Here is a 24,288-nt window from a genome sequence, read left to right on the forward strand (position 1 = left end):
TTTAAAGAAAAAAAATTGGATCTGGAAACTTAATTTTTAAGAGTGTTAATTTTCCCAGCCGAATTTGGGAAGGGAAGATTAAATAAGCTTTTGTGCCAAATGCCATACTTCATCACTTGCACATGCACCAGATGTTGATCCAGAACATGTCAGAAGATAAGTAACTGATTAATATTTTTATGCTTTCTCCTCCCCCACTCCCGATACAGAGCAGCTTTGTGAGATTCATAAACACAGTAAAAGAACGTTTGAAAATCCCCTTTGCACCCACACATGTTTATATTGCTACTATGTCCATTTTGGAGGGGATTTTTCTCAGGCATCTGAATGGCTGGCGTCTCCTGCTGCAAGGAGAGATCGTATCGATTGGAGCTCTGGTTAAAATTGGTTCAGTCAAACTTCTGTGAAACATGGAGAGGGAACTGAACCTGAATAATTGGTTCATCTAAACAATATTATTTTGTATAGGTACTGAGCTAAAGGAAAATAATCTCTTTGTAATTAACTTGAAATAGTAGTGGACTGGGCTTAAGGTCTGATTTATTGATCCCTTTGCACTTAACAAACTGTTCTGTTGTAGCTGGGGTGGAAGTTATCGATGGATTTATGGTCTCAGGCCAGGGAGCTGGGTGCAGAAGCCAGAGGATGAAGATGACTTACTTTGACCTAGCTCACAGTGGTCAGTGGGAGACCACGGTATATGAAGAATTGCAGTAGTGAGGGATGATATTGAGCCCCGTAGTTTGCACTCATAACAAAAGCAAAGAAAAGCAGTGGATAAATGTCTTGACTGCAGAAAAAACCAGTATCTGCTATTATATCTGCGGTTAGGTAGGGACACAGTCCCTTTGCCAATGGCTTGCAAGAAAGAAATCAAATGCATTTTTGGACTTAGACCACAGAAATGAAGTCTGTCCTGGAAAATGTAACCCCCACCCCTAAACCAAAACACCTTCCCCCAACTCCACCCCAGCTTTTTGGTTTTTTGTTTTCTTTTGTTTTTTTTTGTTTTTTTTTTTTCTTTTCTGTATTGCAATCAGCAAAACAGTAGGGATACACATTTGGCTTCACCTCCAGGTACACCAATATTGGGACTGTGTTTTGTAATACCTAAGGAGGATTTGGCTGGGAACTGTGTAAATAATCCAAGCTTTCTGGCCTTATTACCGTGTAGATTTTTACTTGATTTGAATATTTAATCCAGCAAGATTCCTTTGTTGTCTTTGAAAATATGATTTTGTTTTGAAAATCTCCTGTACTCTTAGCTCCCATTTTCTTCCTCAGAGGTTTTTGGTTCATTGAGTTATAGGTAAAATCACTGAGCTGTTTCTGGGGGATTAACTTTCTTGCCAGTATAGATTTCAGAAAACATTTGCTGACACACCTCTTGGGTTGCCAGATAAGGTGTTAATCAGCTTTATTGCTTTTATCAGAATAATATTTGAAGTGAGTTCAATGGATCAACTTTTGCTGATGCCCCCTATTACTTTTTCTTCACATTTAGTAATTGATCAATCTCGATAAGCAGCTTTGTCTTGCTGGATATTTTAGCCTACGTATGGCTTTGTGGACATGCCTAAAGCAGTAGACTTTAGACTGGATCTAAAGACTTCACTTAAAGTAAAATTCAGGTGACTAAGTTAACAACTATGATGCTGAGAACCATTGCTTTGCTACTGTATGATTAAGTCTCCTTCTGTTTGATCTAATGATTCTTTAATGTAAAGTGTGGAAAGGTCTGGAGACAGGAAAGTGTCTGGCAAGTAAGCAGGAGTCTTTTTTCTGCCCGCAGATTTTTTTATAAGTAGTGCGTGGGACAGCTCAAGAGAAAGGTTGGAGAGCGCTGTCTTCCACGTGTCAGCTTAGCTGAACGGTAGGCCACGGCCCAGCGAGGGAGAAGACGTGGTCTTGGATCCCCTCTGACGGAGCAAGGAAAGGAGCTGACTTTTCCTGTTTCCTGAACAAGTGTTCAAGCCATCAGGCCATTGTGTAAAAGGGAGCATGACCCCATTTCCTGATACGTTTTAAAAGAAAATGCTGTCCCTCAAAGAAAGGGCAGAAATGTCTGCATTCAGGTGAGGGTTTCAGATGGCACGTCCCAAGGGAGAAGGGTATTCATGCAGCTGTGGGTAAAGACGTACTGCGGTGCTCAGCAGTTCTTCCCATTGACTCCAGGCAGCTTCACATTGTGTGTGCTACCTTTGAGGAGCTTCCTGCTCAGCATGGCCGTGGTTCTGGAGCTTACTGTCGCAGACCTACCTCCTCTTGTGTTCTGCCGTTAAAGAGATTCAGACTGCTGTCTGGAAGTACTAAGAAGTGTTTTGTTTTGTGTTTAATCCAGCCCTCTAATTTTGATTGTTTCATGGTTTTAGATACTACACTGCCATATAAAATAAGAAGACAGATTTCTGAAAAGCCAGGGACTGATGAAAGCCATCCAATAGTTTCTTGATGGTATTTCAATGAGCCCAGGGAAAAAAATCCAAATTATTGCATTATCTAGCTATCCCACAGACTAATGAGAGACTGGTAGCAGATTTTTTCTTTTGTGGTTCAAGACATCCAATATTATAAGAGTTGTCCTGTACCACTCAGCCTAATCCTTTGTAATATATGAATATGGATAAAACCTTTTCCAGGATTTTCGCAGCAACTGAGAGCCCTTCTGGATGTCCAGCTACCAGGCTGCTCAGTATCCTTGAAAGTGGCAGAAGTGCCGACGCGTGCGAAGTGTGTAACGCTCTTCTTTTTGTCTCCTTTATAAATCAGTGGTGATCTCCATGTGTGTACCCAAAGTTATGTATGTGTGTTTTTTAACATTCTAGATTTCAGTATATCAAATTTGGCAGCTTTTCCGTTTTCACATTAGAAATGCATGACTAGTAATGTAACTTATAATTAAAGTCTAGTCTAACTAGGATTCAACTGAATGAGAACCAGTGGTTTTATTATTAGTAGCTTCTGCTTTTTATCCTCCACTCTTGCGTTAGAAGTTTGACTGAATATGAAGCTGTGAAGGTAAGACTAAAAACGCTGTAGGGAGTCTCTAAGGGTGTAGATGTAATCAACATCCGTTCTCATGTTTAAGGGTTTTCTCTAAATTTTTGGTGCTTTTGGCAAAGGGACTGTTACAGATACGGTCATAATCTAGATTGGAAGCATAAAGAAGTACAGCATTTATGTCTGTGTTAGTGACAAATCAAACCTTAAAGTTCAACTTTGTCATCAGGTGGGCTTCCTAGAAGGTGGCATGGATACATAACTAGTTGACATAAGTAAATGAAAACACGTATGTGAATGAATTTCATTTTCCTGTCATGGAAGATGAATCCAAATTTTATACTGTTGGTTTTACTGACTTTAGATCCATTATCTATAAAAGAGGAATTAGATGTAAATAAACTGACCAGCTCTTGTTGGGTATGATGTATCCTGATCTCTTGGACTAGATTGTGCTGTGGTAGATCTTGAAGGGTGTGCTGGAACAGAACTCGCATGAAGGTGTGATGTCCCAGAAGGGCCATTTTATCTGTCAGCCCTGTTGCAGACTCTCCCTGGGGACTTCCCTGTTTGAAGTGAAGGCTGTCAAGCTACCTTGGGTGTTGCACCTGCATGTGTGCATACCTGCTTATTTTGAATCTTATTTCTGGGTCATGATCGGGCTTGGAGACTGCCTTGCACACTGGGAGAGTCACACCTCATGAGCACAGGAGTCAGTCATCTCTTTTAAACCACAGGCATGAAACAGAAACGGTAGCAAGTGGAGAAGTGGGTGGTGGTAAAACACACATTCATATGCGTGTGCTTGTGTGTATGAGTATACATATGTGCTTATTTTCTCATATGTATGTGCATACATATGTATATATGTGTGAAAAAGCACGTATCGTCTTGTAAGCATCTAAATTCTATACTGACTGTAGCTCATAAGTAATGATTTATATTATTATATGTAGTAGAAGTTCTATATAGCCTTTCTTTGGAGACATTAGCAAGTTTACTAGTCAGAATGATACGCAGTGATTTACAGCATGTCAGATGCTAAATAGTAAGTGCCTGGTAACATTCATTTGCTCTGAGACAGAAATGAGCTATTTTAGCCTCCTTTCAGTGAGAAGTAGTCTTCCCTCAAATTAGAGCACTCAAATGGGCAGTTTCTGTGGAATAACTGACATGATGTATATTCACAGCCTTCAAGGCAAAGTTGTTTAAGTGTTAATATTCCTCATCTTTATGCCAGGGATATCTGGTAGTGTTTTAAGACAGGTTAATGAAGAAAGTTGGTGAAACTAGTAATAGTCACAGATATATTTAAAGATATACACTGCTAAGCTAGCCCACAGAAATTATGCGAGCTCAAAAAATAATGTTGCTGGGGAAAAAGGAAGGCAGCTAGGTTTTCTTCTGGTGTAAAACAGTGCAAGTTTGCCTCAAAGTCTGTGAGGCTGTGTGAGTTTACAGTAGCCAAGGAACTGTCTGGTAATTTTATCTATACAGAGAAACAATAGAAGGGATGGTGTTTCTTTTAGGTGCTAGATATTGGTCTACTAGCATTAGCTTGCAAATGAAAGTCTTGGTTCGATGTGCTTTACATTTGTTGGTTTTGCACATCTGGTCTGCTGACCTTAATTTAAGTCCTGTTATTGTTCTGTCACAGTCTTTGTTTTAAAAATACCTTTTAAATTCTAATGTCAAAAACTACTGGCTTTGATGGCAATGGAGTGAATCTTGAGAAGAATACACTCATCTTGAATGAATGTGACCCAATAGTTTGCTTTCTTGTTTTGGTAAGTATGAATAGCCCAGAAAGCCAGGAGTTTGCCCTTTGTCTGTGCCTCACTTGTGCAACATAGTTCTGTCTACCAGTAAATTAATCACAGTATGCTGGATAGTTTGAAGAATATACTCTGAAGATTCTCCTAGGTTTACATGCAGAGAGAGCCAGTGAGAGGGAGCGAGTTCTGCATAGTGGAGGTTAGAGAGCTGGGTGGTGTTACAAAAACTTGCATGAAAGCCAGGAATCTGTTCTGGCCTGCACGACATGAAGAACTTCATAAATGTGGGATGGTTAAAATGTTCTGGATGCTATATTGCACAAAGCAAATGAATAAACAAGAGCATTAGAAAATATTTTAGGATTAGAAGATTAAAAGTAATTGGCAAAGGCAGACTGGATGGCTCAGGAGATTGGTAAGGGATCTGGAGCCTTTCACCTCCTGATTAGCTGAAGATGTAACCCAGGTAATCAAAAAGAGAAGATTTATTAACGTTTGATGTTCCAGTGCAGATGGTTGGTCTACTTTCTAATCGGTAGTTGCAGAAGAAGCCAGGGGTCAAAGACAGCTTTACCCTGTGCACGTAAGCCTTGCGGTTGAATCTGTTACATGGATATAGGACACTAGTTTCTGCCGGTGGAATTGTCTTCATGAAACATACGATTACAGGAGCTGGCAGACTTTGTCTTCCTTGGTAATTTTTTTATTTTCTGTAAGCAGTATTTTTAAACTGCTTTGATATAATAAGATTTAGGATTGAACTTCAAAAAGGAGGTGGGAGAAAAGAGTAGGGTAGCATTTGGATCAAGGGCAGATTAAGTATAAAACTTTTTTTTTTAAAAAAGAAATGAACGTAATTCTCCTTGCCCAAGTCCATCTTTTCCATGAACTCATTGTTTTTGGTCTGTCTAATTAAGGTAATATAGACATATCTGCTGGAAACATATAGTGCAGTTGCACAGCTTTGTTGAAGTACTTGCTAACATGCTTTAGAAAGTACATCTTGAAACATTGTCAGTTTCCGTGTTATCTTTTCGCCTATTTCTGGCTATTTTTGGAAATGTGCGTGGTGTGTGAGGAGATAGCTTAGTTGTATTAACACATGAACTTCAATCCTTGCTATAAATTTTTCCCCGGTCTTCTAGATTTTGATAATTTTCCCTATTAATGAATGAATTTAACGATTAAGAGTTTTGAGTTTCAGGCAGTCTTACGGTGAACTGTATTTCAGTTTAATCCAAGACTGAGACATGGCTTTTAAGAGCAATTTTTGAATAATATCAGTGCAACCATCTCAAGCACAATAATGGAGAACCCATTCTAATAGCTGTCTTTCTCTAAAATAATACCAACTCTGTTGCCAGAATTGAGGTGCTGCAGGAGTAAGTGATAGTTCCAAGGTCTCACAAGAAAGTGACAGTGAAAGAAAGAACTAAATCAGGTCTCCCCAGTCTAAACAGATGCTTTGTATGTTAGGTTCCCTTTAAAAAGAGAATTATGAACTAGTTTCTTCTGTACTTGTTGAAGGAACTGTTGATCTATGGGTGTTCTTACATTTCCAGTGCAAGCTGTGCCTGTACTTGTGACTGCCACTGGTTATGTCAGCTGGCGCTTTGAACTCGACTGCTATAATAGAACTGCAGAATTTTAGCATTGCTTTTGTTTAGTTTCTTCTACTTTATGTTGGGGAAGATTTAAGAAAATATAACTCTGCCAGGGCAAAGCAGGGGACTAGGTTTTGCTGGGATCAGAATGAAATAGGGGAATAAATACTAGAAGCTATCACTTCTGATACCACACAGAAAAGTGGATAATAATTTCCAGGGTGTATGTATATGTATTGATCTTTTTCCTCACCTCTCTCCTTCTCTTTCCCTGTTATTTTTCCTCTTTCTCAGGCAGGTCAGAGAGAGCAGAAGGTTAAGGACAGTTACATACCCAGTGAAAGAGTTTAGTGCCTATACATAGAGATACGATATGCAACTGAAAAATCTGAAAGTCAAGCCAAGACTTCATCAGAGTGTATGAATCCAAATAGTTCTGCAAATTTGTAGGCTTCATCCAAATTTGTCTGGCTGAAAGCTGAAACAGCTTCAGTTTATACCATCACTTCAAGTGCTTCTCCCAACCTTTTTGCATGGAAGCCAGTTTCTTCAGTTCTCTTTACCCGATGACCCCTAAGGAGGCTTTCAGTATGTTTAGTTATGGATGAAAAATGGCTTTTGAATGTAATAACATTAAGATGACCCTGTGTTACCTTTCACGTACATGCTGTCCTAATAGGATGCATTATTTTGAATTGTGGCATGGTAGTCAGCGAAATGCCAGCCCAATAATTGGTAATCAATTAGATTCCAGTGCTGTAAAGATTGTGTTGTCCCCCCCTCCCCCGCCATTGCAACAGGTACACACAAATAGTATGAAAATACTTAATTCTATTTTATCCTCTTGTGATGCAGAGAAGGATGTATTAGCATGGGACACCAGTTTGCTGTGTAGGCCACTAAGCACAAGTTAGAGCAATGTTGTCATTTATAGTCCATTGTATAAAATGATAGTACTAATAATACATTTTTCCAGTGTTCAGAACTAAAAGTAATTGGCAATGAGCAGCAGCTGGGATTATTGTCACTCAGAATTTCTAACTAGTGTCTACAGAGTGTCTGCAAAATAGTTTTGTTATCTGTAGGCTCTGTGAATGGACAGCTGGGAGTGATGGATGTATTTACCCAGTAGAGACACTTAAAGAAAAGCATTTGGGCCAGTTTTCTGTGCATGCGTAGAACAAACATAAGTATCTAATTAAATGAACAAAACCAGATCACTTTGCAACTTATGTAATTGTACAATGAGCTGCTGTTATTTTCTGTTTACCGTAATTCCATCAGTGCTTTCTTCAAGTTGTCTTTCAACACCATTGAGATTATGAACATTGAAATAATGCAGTGGATGGAGACCTGAAGTGCCAGATACTGCAGAGCAGGCCCAGATCCCACTGTTGTCAGTGGATCAGGCTCAGCATGGCTTTGTCTCCAATTCTTGCTTGCCATAGAATGAATAAAATGAGATATCCTTTGCAGTACAGAAAATCTGCTAAAACATCCCTCTTGCAAAGAACCTCTTCAAAACCAAATTCATAACTTGATACGAGAACTTGGAGCCCCAGTTTAACTGAAAATGTTATTACAGCAGAGTCCTAGCTGTTTGGCTGCCTGACTCACCATTGCCTAATGAGATATGTTTCCTAAACAAACAGAAAGCAATTTTCAGTTTATTTAAGAAAAAAATTTAACCAGTGCATGGGAATTGTGCTTTCTTTTAAAAAAAAGAAAGAATTGGAGGCTGAATAACAGCAGCTCATTATATCATGGTTTAGCAACTCATTGACCCACTATACGTGTTCAATTCTGATGGGATACAAAGGATAGCATCTCATTCTCTGAGCTAAATGGCTAAAAGGCATTTACATTATATGCATTTAAAAATGTTTACATTTCATGCTCTCTGTATTTCTTGAGTCTTTCCGTATGGTGTGGTACTGAATGAGCAGTGATCCCGTGCTTTCTTCGTGGTATGGCTGTTGAGGGGGAGAAGAAAAATAATTACACCATTTGCCTGATGCATTACAACTGAATCCTACAGAAATGTAATAATGCGCTTACTGGTTGGGTGAATGGAAATCAACCCCCCCTGTGGAAATCTTCTGTTCCCTGTAAAGCATCTCGTGGGTGTGAAAATTGAGAATGTGGCACAAGGAAGCTTCTACCCGTGTCCTTGGTGTAGTGGTGTAGACTGGATGATGGCAAAGGAGTAGAAGTCTGTGGATTTTGAGTGTAAAGAGGAATTATTTTGTGGACGCTGTACACTCTTTACTATTCAGCAAAAGAAGCAGAGCATTGGTGACATTTTTGTCAGGAGGTTCTTTCTTTGGCCTTCAAACCAGTTGTCCAGGAGCAGCAAAGCTCCCCCTGATGTCACGGGCAGGTGTGGTGCACTCCGGGGAAGGGCAGGCCTGCCTGCTGTGAGAACAGAGCATTTAATAACATAAGCCCTGGAAGCCTTGTTTCCTTCCTGCAGACCATTTTGCTCAGAGATTATGAGAACAGTTAAATAGACCTACTTTTTTTTTTTTTAAATTAGTGATGTCATGGACTTGGGTGCGGTAGGTTTCTTTGCCACATGACATTTTTCTACTGTAGTGTTTCCATCCTTGTTTTACTAAATTGAGTTCTGTGCATGAGAAGAACAGATTTCCTTGGAGAATGTCTGTACTGAGTAATCTTTGAGAAAACTGCCTTTCATTTCAGACATCAGCCACTATGGCTGTGTTAAAAGGCGTCCTGGCAGATACTGGATACTCCTGTAGGAATGGTCTGTGTAAGAATTGGTCACACTCTGACCCAGAAAATGGAATTAATTATTTCAAATCTAATTTCTGTTTGCTCATATTTAGAAAGCAATTCTTTTGGACTGTTCAGCATGAACATGAAAACATGCAAGTGTACTGAAGGAAAAAGACTGAGGACCCGTTCTTCTGTTCCACAGCTGGTATAGACTCCCAGCAAAGTCTCCTGTCAAAAGGTTCAGGGTTGTGAGAACTGATTATTGGATCCTCTATCAATGACGTGATTTAGTGAAGGAAGGAATAGTCTTATCAGAGAACCCGAGTTAAGATCATGTTGGGTACGTGTGCTTCTGTTTCCCCAAATAAATATATTTGTTATTCACATGGAATATATATTCAGCTATGTGAAACATTTTAAAAGCTTCAGCAACAAATGTTAAATACGTGAGGGTATATGTGTGATCTCTTACTACATTAGTACAAATGAAAATGGTGGTGATGGTTAATGAAAGAGTCTTAAGAATTAATCGCTCTCTATTTATTTTTTTTCCCTTTCCTTGCTATTTGAATAAATCTACAGTGGAGCTAAAATAATCTTATTCTTTATTCACAGGTTACTTTAGGTGGAACCTTTATTGGAATTGGGCGGAAAACTCCAGATTGCCAAGGCAACACCAAGTACTTCCGCTGCAAATTCTGCAATTTCACCTACATGGGCAACTCCTCCACTGAACTAGAGCAACACTTCTTACAGACTCACCCAAACAAAATGAAAGCAGCCCTTCCCTCCTCTGATTCTGGTAAAACTTCAGAGAAAAACTCCAATAAATCCAGTCCTACTCTTCGACCGTGTGATTCTGGAGACTTGGGGAAGTGGCAAGACAGAATCACTGTAAAAGCAGGAGATGATACACCAGTTGGATATTCGGTGCCCATCAAGCCAATAGATTCCTCTAGACAAAATGGTACCGATACAACCAGTTACTACTGGTGTAAATTTTGCAGTTTCAGCTGTGAATCGTCCAGCTCGTTGAAACTATTAGAACATTACAGCAAACAGCATGGGGGAAGCCAGGCAGGAAGCCTTCACCCAGATCTGAATGATAAGCTTTCTAGGGGATCTGTCATTAACCAGAATGATCTAGCCAAAAATGCAGATGGGGAGTTAGTGACAAAGACAGAAAAGGGTGCGAGTGTGGCAAAAAAGAAAGACTTGCCTAGCAAAGGAGCAGAGGACAGCATGGTGACAAGCTACAACTGTCAGTTCTGTGACTTTAGGTACTCAAAGAGCCATGGCCCAGATGTAATAGTGGTGGGCCCACTTCTCCGTCACTATCAGCAGCTACACAACATTCATAAATGTACCATTAAGCACTGTCAGTTCTGTCCCCGAGGCCTCTGCAGCCCAGAAAAGCACCTTGGAGAAATTACTTACCCGTTTGCTTGCAGAAAAAGTAATTGTTCCCACTGTGCTCTCTTGCTTTTGCACCTGTCTCCAGGGATGACAGGAAGCTCTAGAGTCAAACACCAGTGCCATCAGTGCTCATTCTCCACTCCCGACGTGGATGTTCTCCTGCTCCACTATGAGAATGCACACGAAGCCCAAGCGTCTGATGTCAAACCAGAAACAAATGCCCTGCCAGGGGCAGAGGGGCCGCTGACGCTCAAGGAGAACAAAGAACACTCATGTACCAAATGTGACTTTACCACCCAGGTGGAAGAAGAGATTTCCCGACACTACAGGTACAGTGAAGTTTCAGATGATTAATGATAGGAACCCAAATAAACAGCTCTCCCTCAGTTCCTTAATTAAATGTCACCGTTCCCTAAACATTTGGGGAAACTGGAAATCAAAATATGAATGCGCAAAGATATAAATCTTTACAGCCAGAGTCCAATCCAACATCCACTTTGTTTTGGAAAACCACCAGCTAAGTTGGTGGATTTAATTATACATCTAAACCTGTGCAAAGAAGAGAGAGATTTGCATTTGTGTGCAGATGCTGAAGTTTTAGCATACTTGAGGTTTGGTCAACTATTTTCCACCCAGGAATCTTTTAGGTACTATTTTAGTTTAGGCTTTTTACCAGAAGGCTGGCATCTTCATTCAGCAGGAGAACACAAATGGCTTTACTTTCCAAGATAGACTATGAATCCTTTCATGCTCCGTAACAGTGCTTCAATGTACTACCACCTTTTTGTAGTATTTTCCGTTCCCAAGTCCAGCAATGCAATAATTAGTTTAAGAGCATTCCACTGCTGTTTTGGTGTTGGTTTCACACTGGGAGCAGACACTCTTTTGTCTGTTGATGTCATCCCCCAAGATCCTTTTGCAGATGCTTATTTTCGTGTTGCTGGTTTACAGTGTCGTTCTATTTATTTTAAATGCTAATGTTCCTATTTGGAGGTGGACGCAGCCAGTCTCCTGACTCAGTCTGACACAATGTCATAGTGGCAGCCAACTCCCTGCTAAACTTCTTGGGTCAGTTCCTGGGCTGTTGTAAACTGGCAGTCCATTTTACATCAGAGGAGGAGCTGGCTCTTAGGCTTTGTAAAGAGCAACAGTTATGTGCCGCTGCAAAAGCGATGTTAAATATTAGAAAATCATGCTGAATATGTTAATAGTTAAGGCTAATGCGTCAACAACAACGGAAAAACTCAGTATCTATCTCATCTAAAAGATCTTTGCATGGAAGCCAGCTAGAATGAAGACAAAAGAAGATGCGTTTTCAAATCTAAGGCTTTGTTAAAAGCTCGAGAAACTGTGCCACGTTTAACAGATTCCAAGACATCCAAAATTAACAAAGGCAGACTGGGGCATGATACTTTAATAGAGATTAAAGCTGGGGGCATCCAAATGTTGCCCAACAGAGGGCTGCATTGGCAATGTATCAGGAGTCTATTTAAAAAAAAAAAAAACAACCCAAAAAAAACCAGATTGCTCATCTTTAATTTGGAGCTAAGGCCCATGGAGGATTCAGGTCCCAGCATGCAGTGCCCCATTTTTGATCCAAGTGGGCCTGAGGGATGTTGTGCGGATTAATTAGTTAATGTTTGTAAACTGCTTTGAAGATGAAAAGTGGTATCTAAGTTCCAAGCATTATTACAGCAGCTTTGAGCCATGCTGTAGAACTCCATAGGCAGCACTTTGTCCGCCGCTGGGGCATGGCACAATCTTTTTTTAGTGGTTAAATAACTGGAAGATTGAAATGGCTCCTTGACTGAAAAAAAAACTTTCATTTCGCTGCAGCTGGTAATTTAAGTTTTAACAAGCACCCCTAGTTAAAATCCTTTTTTCTCAAGGGAAGGACAAGCCATGACTTTCAAAATTAAGTGCTAAGTCAGAGAGGCAGTAGCAGTAGCTTCTCCTTTGGAGGGCTCAGCACCCTGTGGCTCCGGCAGTTGTCACAGGGAACTGCACTTTGGAAAATCAAGAGATGCACTTAAGCGTTCGAATCTCAACTTGTTTGTCTAAAATTAGGCTATGCTGTTTAAGAAACTCGAACGATGTATTTTTTTTAAGCCTTCAGTCTATCATGTTACTGAGTACTCTGAGGATGTTGTGTAATTAGACTGAAGTACAACATCCCCGTAACTGCCAACTTCTTTCCCTTTCTCCTGCCCTCCCCCGTTTTTAATTTGAGTTTTGTTTCTTTTCTACATGTGCTGCTGCTGTTTTCCCCCACTGTGCATCTTCTTTGAAATCACAGAAGTTAGTTTGGTTTGTGGTAGGTGCTCTGTAATGCAAACACCAGCAGGTTTTATTGCTTTGCTATACGTAACCTAGTTTTCACTCTGTCAAACTAAAACAATGGAGAGACTTTTGTAGCGTCTATTTTTAGCATTATTATCAGGCCTTTTAATAGACGTTTTGCATGTATTGGATATGTATTTTCTTTCCCGTTTTGTATTTTATGAACTAAAGGTACAGAATAGTTCAGATATTAAAAAGCAGAAGATCTGTAAAATTGTAGTGTTAGGGAATTGTGGCACATGGAAACATGCTGGTGTGGAGTCAGCTCACATCCTAGTTGGCCTTCTGTGTGGCTTCCTGAGAGTTTATCTCAATAAAGCTGTTATGCCACACATTATGTATTTCTGATGTGTTTAAAATGCTATACGTGCACATATATCTAAAACCTGTCCATTTATATTACAAGGATCTGAATGTATTCTAGTGGTAAATGTGATACGAAACGTTAATGTGGTGGCAGAAAGCGTTTTGCCATTCACATATTTAAGTTTGCCATTTATAATCTGTGAGCAGCTGAGCTGGCTTTAGATGCTTCTTACATATTTTGGTTCATGTATTTTTTTTCTGCATTTTTGATTATTTTCTTTTTTTGAGTCATATGCATGAATAGCATGCTTAATTTATTTTCCTTTTTGTTTTGTTTTCTTTTGGCTCGACATCTATAATCTCACTATGTCTGCTAGCTGAGAAGTTTTCTGTGTCCCAGTATTATTCCTTTGCAGCCATGTATTTGCAACGGTATTAGAATTTGCAAAAGTTGTTCTTTCCAAGTTTTCTATCTACAGAAACATATCTCACACTTACTGCTCATTCAGTATTTCTTGACGTGATTATTTGAGAGCTGTTCAGTTAAATTTGAAGTTAATGAATCACATTGCACTTGAGTTTACTTGTATTTAAACCTCACTAAAATGTGCTTACTCAAATAAATCCCCAGAAGGTTTATTGGCCTCCATTTTCTACTAATTCTGCTACAACTCATTTTCCATTATACCTCTGAGGAATCACGTACTCTTCATGTTCATTCTGAAGCTTAGTTTTTCCTCAAAACTGTCTGGTATTCTGATGAGCGAAAAGATGCCAACACTTGTAATTTAGATAAAAATCATACTGAGTATTTGGGGAAATTTTGCATGTTGGATCACTTAGTCTAGAGATTATTTTCCTGCTTGCTCCACAAAAATTAATTTTTAATTTTTCATTTTTACTTCAGAATGAAAGAGGTTTATTGCAGAGTGGGTTTCTTTTTTTTAATTTTGCGAAAAGGTGTGGGAAAACAATGCATTTTCTGTTTTTTGCAAAAATTAGATTTTTTTCATGTAAATCCTTATTTGTCAAAAAAGACTTTGAAGGGAAGCATTTGATTGGTGCTCGTAGTAATTAAAAATGCTGAAAAATGCTCTAAACTCCTTTAAAAAAGAAAATAGACTCACAAGTGAAATACAAGCTTTGGCAATGAGGCAGAATCACTTCTCTGTAAACAGAGATTATTTTGAAAACGTGGAGGACAGCAGTTATGTAGGGTTCTTTATTGAAATTCATTTCAAATTACTTGGAATTCCCCACCTTTTAAAGGTAAATGGAGTAGAGGAGTAAAAGGCAAAGGGGTACTCGGGTCTGGCACGTTGGGGATGGGGACATCAGAGCTGCCACTCCACTCGCACTGTCAGGCAGCAGAAGCCGGTGCCGGTTATGGAAATGTGGAGCCTTTGGGACACTTCCCGGAGAGGACAACCGAGGGCAGAATTGTCAACTGGGGCCCACCAGCTCCCGGTTTTTTGTCAGAGCAGGAGCCTTCGCTCGTTGAACAATAGCAGCAGCTGCGAGGACCTTTTTCATCCTCCTGACACCTTAATTCACTGCTCTGAACTTGTTTGCTCTTGCCAATGGCTTTTGCCCTCCTTTCATCTCAGCCTTGCTCTCCGCTCTGCCCATTCTCCTCCCCTTTCTGTCCCTCCGCTGAATTTTCTTGCTTGCTTTGCTAGCTCTCTTTCCTTCTGAATATCTTCCGCTCCCTACAAGCCTGCCTGCAGCACCCATCCCAAAAGTAAACTTGCTTATAAGCCTGTTTCTTCATGAGAAATATGAGTAATTATTATTTTCATAATGAAATTCAAAACATGCAAAAAAATGGAAGTGATACAACAGCTGTACCTTCATCCAGAATATTTTCTATGCCCTAGAGCACAGGAATGGCTTCAGGTAATTTACAAAAAAAGAAAAAAATTACTTGTTCTGTAGAGGATGGTGTTTCGTAATACTTCAGACTTGTTAGAAGTATGTCAACAAGAAATTAACAACTGGCTAGTGTCAAGAGTATCACAGCCTATTAGAAAGCTCAAGTAAAGAACATTAAATCCATCAAAAACCCCCCATCTAATCTCTCCAAGCTTTTGTGAGGGAAAATCCTTATATCTCATAGCACCCAATTCAAGTACATTTTCGTACAAATAAATAATGATAGGATTTTATTAACTTGTCAGAATGTAACAGTACAGCAAAGATTTGGCCTGAATTCCTTGACATTTAATCTTGGGATTGGGCCATAAATGTTCTAATGTCCACGAATAATTAGGCCTTTGATTTATTTTGTAGTGAAAATAATAATGCCAAGTGATGGCCAGTGACATCAATGGATGGGATGACATTGCCACCCTAATGCCACGTTGAAGATAATGCCAGTTTATGGCTGGTGTTAGCTTGCTGGAGTGGTGTATGAGCAAGATCACAAAAGGGAGAATGCCGTTTCCTTCTTCATTTACATTGCTTTCTTCCATGCTGAGATTTTCCTCAAACACCTCTCCTTTGATCAGCTGTGTAGCACTACACTGTATTGCACCTGATGAGTTTCAGATGGTATAACCATGGTTTAGCTGTAAAGTGCAACTTTAAGGTAATGCACAGGAGTGCTTACTGGGTACTTTGCAAATTGGAATTTTAAGCATTTTGTTGCTTAGCTTTGAGGAGCTTTGTGCGCAAATCTAGGTGTAACTTGGGCCTTTAGAAACATGGCGTAGGTTTAAAGTCTAGTATAAAAAGAAATCAAACATTGCCAACTTGTTTCCTTGATTGCTATCAGGGTGGGGTGAAAACAGAGATGAAAACATTTTCTTTGTATGCCTTGTTCTGGGAAAGAGTAAGTTTCCAACTTTCAAACGTTCTCTGATAGCTGATGATAGTTATTATTTTATTATTTGAGGCTGTGACTTATATTGGACAGTTCCAAACTAAGTTACTTTTTGGAGCTTGCGGGCAGAACAGTATACAGGACAAACTCACGCAAAGTATGGAGATTTATAATGGTGATGGCAGACATTACTTTTTCATGCAGAAAAATAGAAAAAATAGAAAAGTATACGTCCTGAAAAAAACAGGCTGACAGGTTACTACCTACCTGAATCAGTCCTTATCTTTTCCACATCACAGTGCCTCTCAGTTTCACAGAAAAATGAAGGAAATGTTTGTATGACTCTCTTCAAATAAATTATAAATAATTTTAATGAGCAAACCTTTAATGTAACAAGTGATGGTAGCTGGGTCTCAGCCATGTATTTACAACTGTGTCTAATATTCAGCATTTATTTGTGGCCTCTGAGGTGTGGCACTGCTCCTGTGGTGTATACCGCTCCTGATCAAAACCATTTAGCTGGCGTGGAAGGGGGGGGGAGGACAAGCTAGGCAGAAAAAGATCAGCTGTTTGGAGGTGCGATATCTGTAGATGAGAGCCAAGTTAGGAAAGGGGGTTAGCCATTGAAATCGCCAAGTTAAACAAGAGACGCTTAGGGCTAAGTAGCCTCCCAAAGGACTGATAAACTTTCACATGGGGAGTGTATGCGGTTGAGCCATTAGCCCCAAATGGTGTCTTGTTTAACTTGGCTTTTAAGATAACTAGCCCCTGTCTAACTTGGACTTCCCTGATGGTATCCCACCTTTACAGGGCTGACCCTTTTTATAACTTGGCAGTTTGTATTTATAAAATGGTTTTGATCAGATAGCACTCTCTCTTGTTTTTTGGTTCAGAAGAGAACTAAGCTTGGTTTAGAAAAGAATTAAGTTGCAAGAGAGAATATATTAGTGTTGCATTGAGAGACAAGCTGATTTTAATAAAGCACAATTGTAGAATGAAGAAAAAGGAACACGGCCAGAACAGGATTTTAACCCACAGCTTGCTCTCCCACAAGTAGATTTTGTTGCCATAAGGCTATATGGAGAATAGCTGACTCCCATTTTTTGCATAACTGAATGAGCCCATCTAGTCCCTTAAAATGAATATAAATATGGAAAATGACAAAAAGAAAACTGATATTGCACAAGGGCTAAAAAGCTTGAATCTGAATGTGTACTCATGTCTGCGCACTGACACAACTGCAAGAAAATCAGACAATGTAAATAACATATGGTTTGCTTTTCCAACAAAAGGAAAGAAGGAAGACAAGGGGGTTTAAGAAGTTTGGCAAGCTGTCCTTCCCAAACTATCATACTCTAAAAGGGACATCTTGTGTATCATTCCAGTTCTACAGATGCACCGAGAGCCAAATCCTGCTCTGACTGAAGTCAGTGGGAGTTTTGCCATTGACTTCACTGAGACTGAGATTTGGCCTCAAAAGATTTAATTCTAACAATTGAAGTTGTCAGGGCAGTAACAGATTTCTCATACAAGTTTTGTCCTGGGTGGATAGTGAAGGGCTCGTTTTTTAGCTTGGCTGAAGATGCTGTTGTGACTCTGAATGCCTGGCGTGTGGATGTGCGAGTGTGTCTGTAGGGAGAAGCTTTTGCAGATTTACGTACATTTTGATGAAGGGCAGGGACGGTATTTTGCTTTGCGTTGGTACAGTGCTGGGCGCAGCGGGGCTTGTAGCCTGACAGAGGGCTCTGACCGCTCGTGTGCTATAAACGATTATTCATACTGGCATTACAGAGCTCATAAACAGTGTTCTGCTCGTATGATAGATACAGTAAAAGGGTAACGTTGTTCTCATGTAGCAACATATGCTTTGCATAATTTGGTAATACAGTACTTTATATAGGCTTTTAGAATAAAAACAGGAAGGCGCGTTATTCCACACTGCTCCACAGCTCGTGCCCGAGTATTTCTGTATTTGACAGGAAAATGCAGTTTGTAGTAACGCAGCCAACTATTTTGGTTTTTTTCTAGAACAACAGCTCTTAACATTGTGCTAAAATGTCCATCAAGAACAAATAGGTGCTGTCTGTTGTGTACAGCTTTCTGTCCTTTGGTGTATTCTTATTCGTAAGTTAACCACAGCTCCATCCAAATTGTTTTTGTCAGCCAAAAGTATATTAAATTGGTGGAAAGCAAGGAAATTTTGAAGTGTTTGAGCTTTCTAGCATGAATTTATGTTATACAGAGTGCTTTTTTGTACAAAGTGGTTTTTTTATACTTTTATAACTATTTGATTGTGTTTGAAAAAATGTGTTACTTCAGTGTTTCTACCGCAATAGAAAGTGAGTAATGGCTTGCAGCAAACTGAAGAGGAATAAACACAAAATCCCAGTGAATGTTATATGAAGTTTAGAATAATGCAGTGGAGTGTGAATGAGCGATAGGAGGCCATTGCAAGGTGTGGGGGGAAAAAACAGCAGGATTTTTTCCCTGTTGGATAAGACACCAAAGTAAACCTGCTTGCTTTACTTAGGGGGAATCATAGTGTAAGTTTGATTTATTTTTTTCATCTTGGTAGGTAAAACCACTGTGAGAGGGAAGGCCGAGGGGAGGCTCTCATGTTAATACAGTTCTCGTTTTCTTCCAGGAGAGTACACAACTGCTACAAATGCCGTCAGTGCAGCTTCACAGCTGTTGACACTCAGTCACTACTGGAGCACTTCAACACTGTGCACTGTCAGGAGATGGACGTCACTACGGCCAATGGGGAGGACAGTCATGGTGTTTCATCTATCAAGGAGGAGCCAAAAATTGACCTCAAGGTCTACAGTCTGATTAATCCGGACCCCAAAATGGGGGAGCCTGTATCTGACAGCATAGTGAAGAGGGAAAAGATAGAAGATAAGGAAGTGCTCAAGGAGAAAGGTTGGACTGACAGTCCCAGTGATGATCTTCGCAACGTGACCTGGAGAGGAACAGACATTCTGAGGGGGAGCCCGTCATACACACAGACCAGTCTAGGCTTGTTGACCCCAGTGTCCGTTGGCCAAGAGCAGCCAAAGCCTTTAAGGGATAGTCCAAACGTAGAAGCTGCCCATCTTGCGCGGCCCATTTACAGCTTGGCGGTGGAGAGCAAGGGCTTCCTGCACGGCATGCCAGCTGGAGCGGCGGAGAAAGCCGGGCAGCTCACCCAGTCCTACCCTGCATCCGGGGACAGCAAGGCGAAGGATGAATCCCAGTCCTTACTACGGGTAGGAAGCTCTCTTTATTCCCCCCCCTTACTTTCTGTGGTTACATGTATGTTATATTACATGTACGTTATATTTAATTAGGTGTGCAAACAATTTCTTCAGTTCCAGAATAATGTGGTTAGGTTTTTTTTCGTGCATGGAGGAAAAAAAATAATTGAGAAAAAACTGAAAGACTCAAACTTGTAGACCTAAACTGGCAGGTAAACGTTCCACAGTGTTTGCATAAAACAATGTATATATTGATGTAGTATTAGTAAGCAAGTGCTTCTGCTTTTGCTATTTAGCGCTGATTGAATTTTGTTTAATCATTCCTGCTAATTGTGCAGGTTGATGATGCATTTGAAGAACCCCAGAAGGCTGCACATCTGTTACACTAAAACAACTAATCACCTCTTAAATTTTGTGGTGGTGTGACAGTTCACACTTAAGCAAGATTTCACATTATTAAACATTTAAGAATATGAAACCTGAGTTAAATATTAATAAAAAGTAACCTTTTTTTTTTTAAAGCAACATAATTATATATCAATTTTGACACTTGTCTGGTTGCCTTGGAAGCAAAAGAAAAAGAAAAAAAGAGAAGAGGAAGGAGCTAGGGTGATAAGAAATGGGGAATATTTGTCACACCAAATAATTCCTATTCTGTCCTTTTTTTAAATAAAAGGACCTGTGTATAAGGAGCTTCACCTTCTGTCAAAGTATGCTTTTCCCACTGTAGAGAAATCTGAGGTTCAAAAAGCTTTCAAATTCTAAGGAGCTGAACAGGGAGACAAATAAGTGCCTTTCTCACAGAGTCATCACTGTAGGTTTTCAGGGGCTGCTCCCTATCTGAACTTCCAGAAACTTGCTACAGGAGTGGTCAGTCCACAGACGAACCTCAGTGGAAGTGATGATGAGCTGTTTTTCTTTATTGTCTTTTATAAGAACGTTTATAACCATAACATCCTTTACTGTAAGAGTGAACAACATATGAGAAGAAGACAAAAGGCAAGATAAAAGTTTTATTCCATGGTCTGCTAAGATTATACATAGGTACATCTCTCTCTGTGTACATATGTAAGTCTTACAAGCTCTTTTTAAATGAAGTCAGTGGTCTTAAAAATATTGCAGTTACTCTAATTGTAAAATAATGTGTTGGTCATTTAAAGTCTGCATGCAATTTAGACGGACCATGGTCTTTTGTACCTTACAGGTCATGAATAGTTATTGACAGATTTTAAGTGTATGAGATGCAGTTATAGTATGACAGGTTCTCTGCTGCAGTCCTGGGTGTGTGCTTACTGTGAATGGCAGGACTGTATTTCCCTCCTCCATTTGGAAATACGTATAAGAATATATACACGTATCTGACTAGCAGTGGAATTTGCGCTGTACATATGATGCTAGTTACATCCCACTTCAGTTCTTGTCATGGTTCTTAGCAGTGCACAGACATATTGACCAGAGGAGTCAATATTGTGGGATATCAGAATACAAATAATTTTCATTTATTTTTCGATTACTAGAGAATGAAAAAAAACCAACTAAACAAAAATTTGCAAAGGGACCTGGTAGTATGCAAAATGAGCTCTATAAAGGTCTAAATTTGGTTGGTAACTGGAGCCTCAAATCTTAGTAAGTGGTAAAGTAGGGACATTATATTATCAGTTTTAGCCATTGGTGAATATAGAAGGGGAAACTGCACACTGGCTGCTTCTTATGCCTGTTTTAGAAACAAGTTCAGATATTTTTTTGAAGTCTTCATGCAAAAGTGCTAATATATATATCTGTTTTCAAATCAGTATTTTTATCACTTTGGAAATATTTTGATCTTTTCTGGAGGTTCAGAAACACGAAGTACCTGTAATTTCCATAGTTTTCTGGAAAAAGGTCTTATTTGTGTATATTAACAGTGTGTATAAATTAGTTCCTTGCATTTTAAAATGTGTGCAACCCAATTTTTCTTTTATAAGGTTTGTAAAAGGATTTGTCAGCAGATTAGGTCTATACTGACTGGTGAAGCCATACTGGCACCCTTCAAAGAGCAACTACTTTTGTGTATGCTTTTAGCACCTTGCTCTTTGAACTCTGTTGTGCCAGGGACTTGTTCGTCTGCATCTATTCCTCTGTTATAATATTTAAATTTTTGCTTTTCTTCTTTGAAAATTGGGCAAGCTGCCTTTGTCAGTTTGAAATATTTTTTAAAAAAGGGAAACAGGTTAACTTTCTACGTCTGTTGAACAGAGTCCCTAATCATATATATTTCATCACTATTGATGGATAGAGGAAAATAATGAGAATTCAAACTTCTTGAAGGTCAGGGGTGATCTGAAGGATAGGAGATGGTGGAAGATGATGGAGTATGAATCTGTGAGTGATATTAATTCCCTATTCCCCAGGATCTGTGAAAAAAATAATAGAAAGCCAATTCCTTTATTTTGCTCTTCATTTAGCTTTCTGTAGACAGAGTTATGGGATGCAGTACTGGAGCCAGGGAATAAAAAGACAAAGGGATGGTCAGCTTGACCAGTGGGAGCTTAGTGTCAGGTATTATCTGACATACATCTATGTTATATGTATGCCTGGAAGCTCACTTGGCCCAGACAGAATTAGAAATTGTTCAGAAAAGAACTTCCATTCTGGGAAAAGCTAGTGTTAGTAATCCTCTGAAATAAAAAAAACTCCATATCGTTAAGCGCATCTCTCATGATTATCCACTTTTGGAGACATTTATTTTTCTAATGTGAAATAGTAGAAATAGCTAATGTGCTAAAAGTTGGGCCTTTCTAAAAGCAAAGTGTTAAATCAATACATACTTCTGGTATCATATAATGAACGCTCATGCAAAATACTGTATCCCAGGATGACTGGTGACTAGGAAACAAAACCTATAATAAAATCATTGTGGACACCTGCATTTTTTTTTCCCCCGAAGACTGACGCAGAGGAAGCTACAAATTTGCGATTACTCAGTGAATAAACACTGTGAGAAATGGACTGGAAAAAAAAAAAAATCTAACACATCCGTTTAGGTGTACTGGCTATTCAGTATTTATAAAGTGGTTCTGCTTATTAGAAATGATTTGTAATGACTTGACAGTAGCAGTAATACCATGTGCTTTTCATTTTTTAGTTCTCTTGTGACTGGGGGGAGGGAAAGGGGAGATCATGTTTTTCACTTTTTTTTTTGTATAGGTAGAAGTTAATATTGCAAGTGGGTTTTCTAGATACTGAGTTTAGGAGTGATTAGCATTTTAATAAAATATCAAAGATGATACAGATCAGCTGGGGAAGGGGTGGAAATCTACAATTGGCTACAGAAATCCCTAAAGCCTACAGGATAATTGTAAACTTCTGGAAATTACTTGGAGTGTTTTTGAGCTTTGTATTTTGTGTAAGCCGTTTATATGCTGCTTTCTTGCATTCCTTCCGTGCATGATGGACATGTTCGCTCCTCAGATACTGTGCTACAGTAGGTGATTCGTGGGAGTCATTAGGGTAGGATTTCTTTCCTTTTTAGCATCTAGAAGACCGAATTGCTTGTGACCTTTCAGGAGCTGGGGATGGTGCACTGGCGATAGCTTGAAATCTGCATGTGTGCAAACGCACATATGCAGTGGACACACCTTTTTCCCCTGAGAGCGCTTCCGAGCTGTGTGTATGTAACAGAATCTTTCTCAGGGGCTTGGTACACTTCTGTGAGTAGCTTTAATTTATTTTTCTTATTAAAATGTTTCCAGCAGCTGTACTTACAGCGAATCAGTATGTTTTGCAAATGGGAATTACAAAAAATGTACCTCAGCGTGGTACAATGTAGACATTATTTCTGCTCTTCCTTAGAGTAGCTGATTTTATAGTTTAAAGATTTGTTGATACTGGAAGGTCTATTGAGATGCAAAAATGTTCCTTTTTTTGGGTAGCACATTGGCAGCCAGCAGACTCCACGCCAGACAGATTGTTTAATGCTTTGACAATGCAGATCTTGGACAGCAGGAGCTTTTTGCTAAACTGTTTTTAAATGAAGTGTCCTGATCTGGTATGTGTGGACACTGCAGAACAAAGTTTTCCATAAAATTGGGAATTGCAGCCTGAGCCTTCAGACCTATACACAGACCTAGTTAGCCCACCTAAAGGTACTGGTAAACACTGCTGCCTCGTATTGTAGTTTAGCTGATGCAGATACAGAATGGCACAGATCAGTGTGTCCCGTGGTGCTGCATAGACATGAAGGCAACAGGGAGCCATGAGCCAGCAGTGTGCCCTGGTTGCCAAGAATGCCAATGGCATCCTGGGGTGCATTAAGCAGAGTGTGGCCAGCAGGTCGAGGGAGGTTCTTCTCCCCCTCTACTCTGCCCTAGTGAGGCCACATCTGGAGTGCTGTGTCCACTTCTGGGCTCCCCAGTTCAAGAAAGATGAGGAGCTACTAGAGACAGTCCAGCGGAGGGCTATGAGGATGATGAGGGGACTGGAGCATCTCTCCTACAAGGAAAGACTGAGGAAGCTGGGCTTGTTTAGCCTGGAGAAGAGAAGGCTGAGAGGCGACCTTACAAATGCCTATAAATATCTGAAGGGTGGGTGTCAGGAGGATGGGGCCAGACTCTTTTCAGTGGTGCCCAGCGACAGGACAAGGGGCAATGGGCACAAACTGAAGCACAGGAAGTTCCGTCTGAACATGAGGAAGAACAACTTCGCTCTGAGGGTGATGGAGCACTGGAACAGGCTGCCCAGGGAGGTTGTGGAGTCTCTTTCTCTGGAGATATTCAAGACCTGCCTGGACAAGGTCTTGTACAGGTCCCCAGAGGTCCCTTCCAACCCCTAACATTCTGTGATTCTGTGGGAGACACTTGTGTATTAATCGTAACGCATGCAACGAGGGGATTTGAGTACTGTCAGAGGGAGAGAGAATATTAAATTATTGCAAAGATACTGGTGATTTTTATCAAAGGCAGACTGCAGGCTGTAACATTAAATAACTGGTTGAAGTTATGTTAACCTTTGCTATGAGCTTTTTATGTGAGGCAAAGGATAAAATCAGTTTTTCTATTAAATTGAGATTATTT

At 39.8% G+C, this 24,288-nt stretch overlaps 1 protein-coding gene across 5 annotated transcripts in view; it reads left to right on the forward strand.

The window, feature by feature from the left end:
- TRPS1 (transcriptional repressor GATA binding 1) overlaps window positions 1-24,288 on the forward strand; it is a 217,320-nt gene that overhangs the window by 45,008 nt on the left and 148,024 nt on the right. For 4 of the 5 annotated variants that reach the window (XM_075415657.1, XM_075415660.1, XM_075415658.1 and 1 more), the window contains 2 exons: window positions 9,734-10,863; window positions 18,646-19,249. In XM_075415657.1, the coding sequence (XP_075271772.1) occupies window positions 9,734-10,863; window positions 18,646-19,249 (1,734 nt within the window). The remainder of the gene's footprint in view (window positions 1-9,733; window positions 10,864-18,645; window positions 19,250-24,288) is intronic. The other variant, XM_075415662.1, reaches the window with a different exon arrangement.

This window comes from Opisthocomus hoazin, chromosome 3, assembly GCF_030867145.1.
Source record: "Opisthocomus hoazin isolate bOpiHoa1 chromosome 3, bOpiHoa1.hap1, whole genome shotgun sequence".
Taxonomy (NCBI): Eukaryota; Metazoa; Chordata; class Aves; order Opisthocomiformes; family Opisthocomidae; genus Opisthocomus; species Opisthocomus hoazin.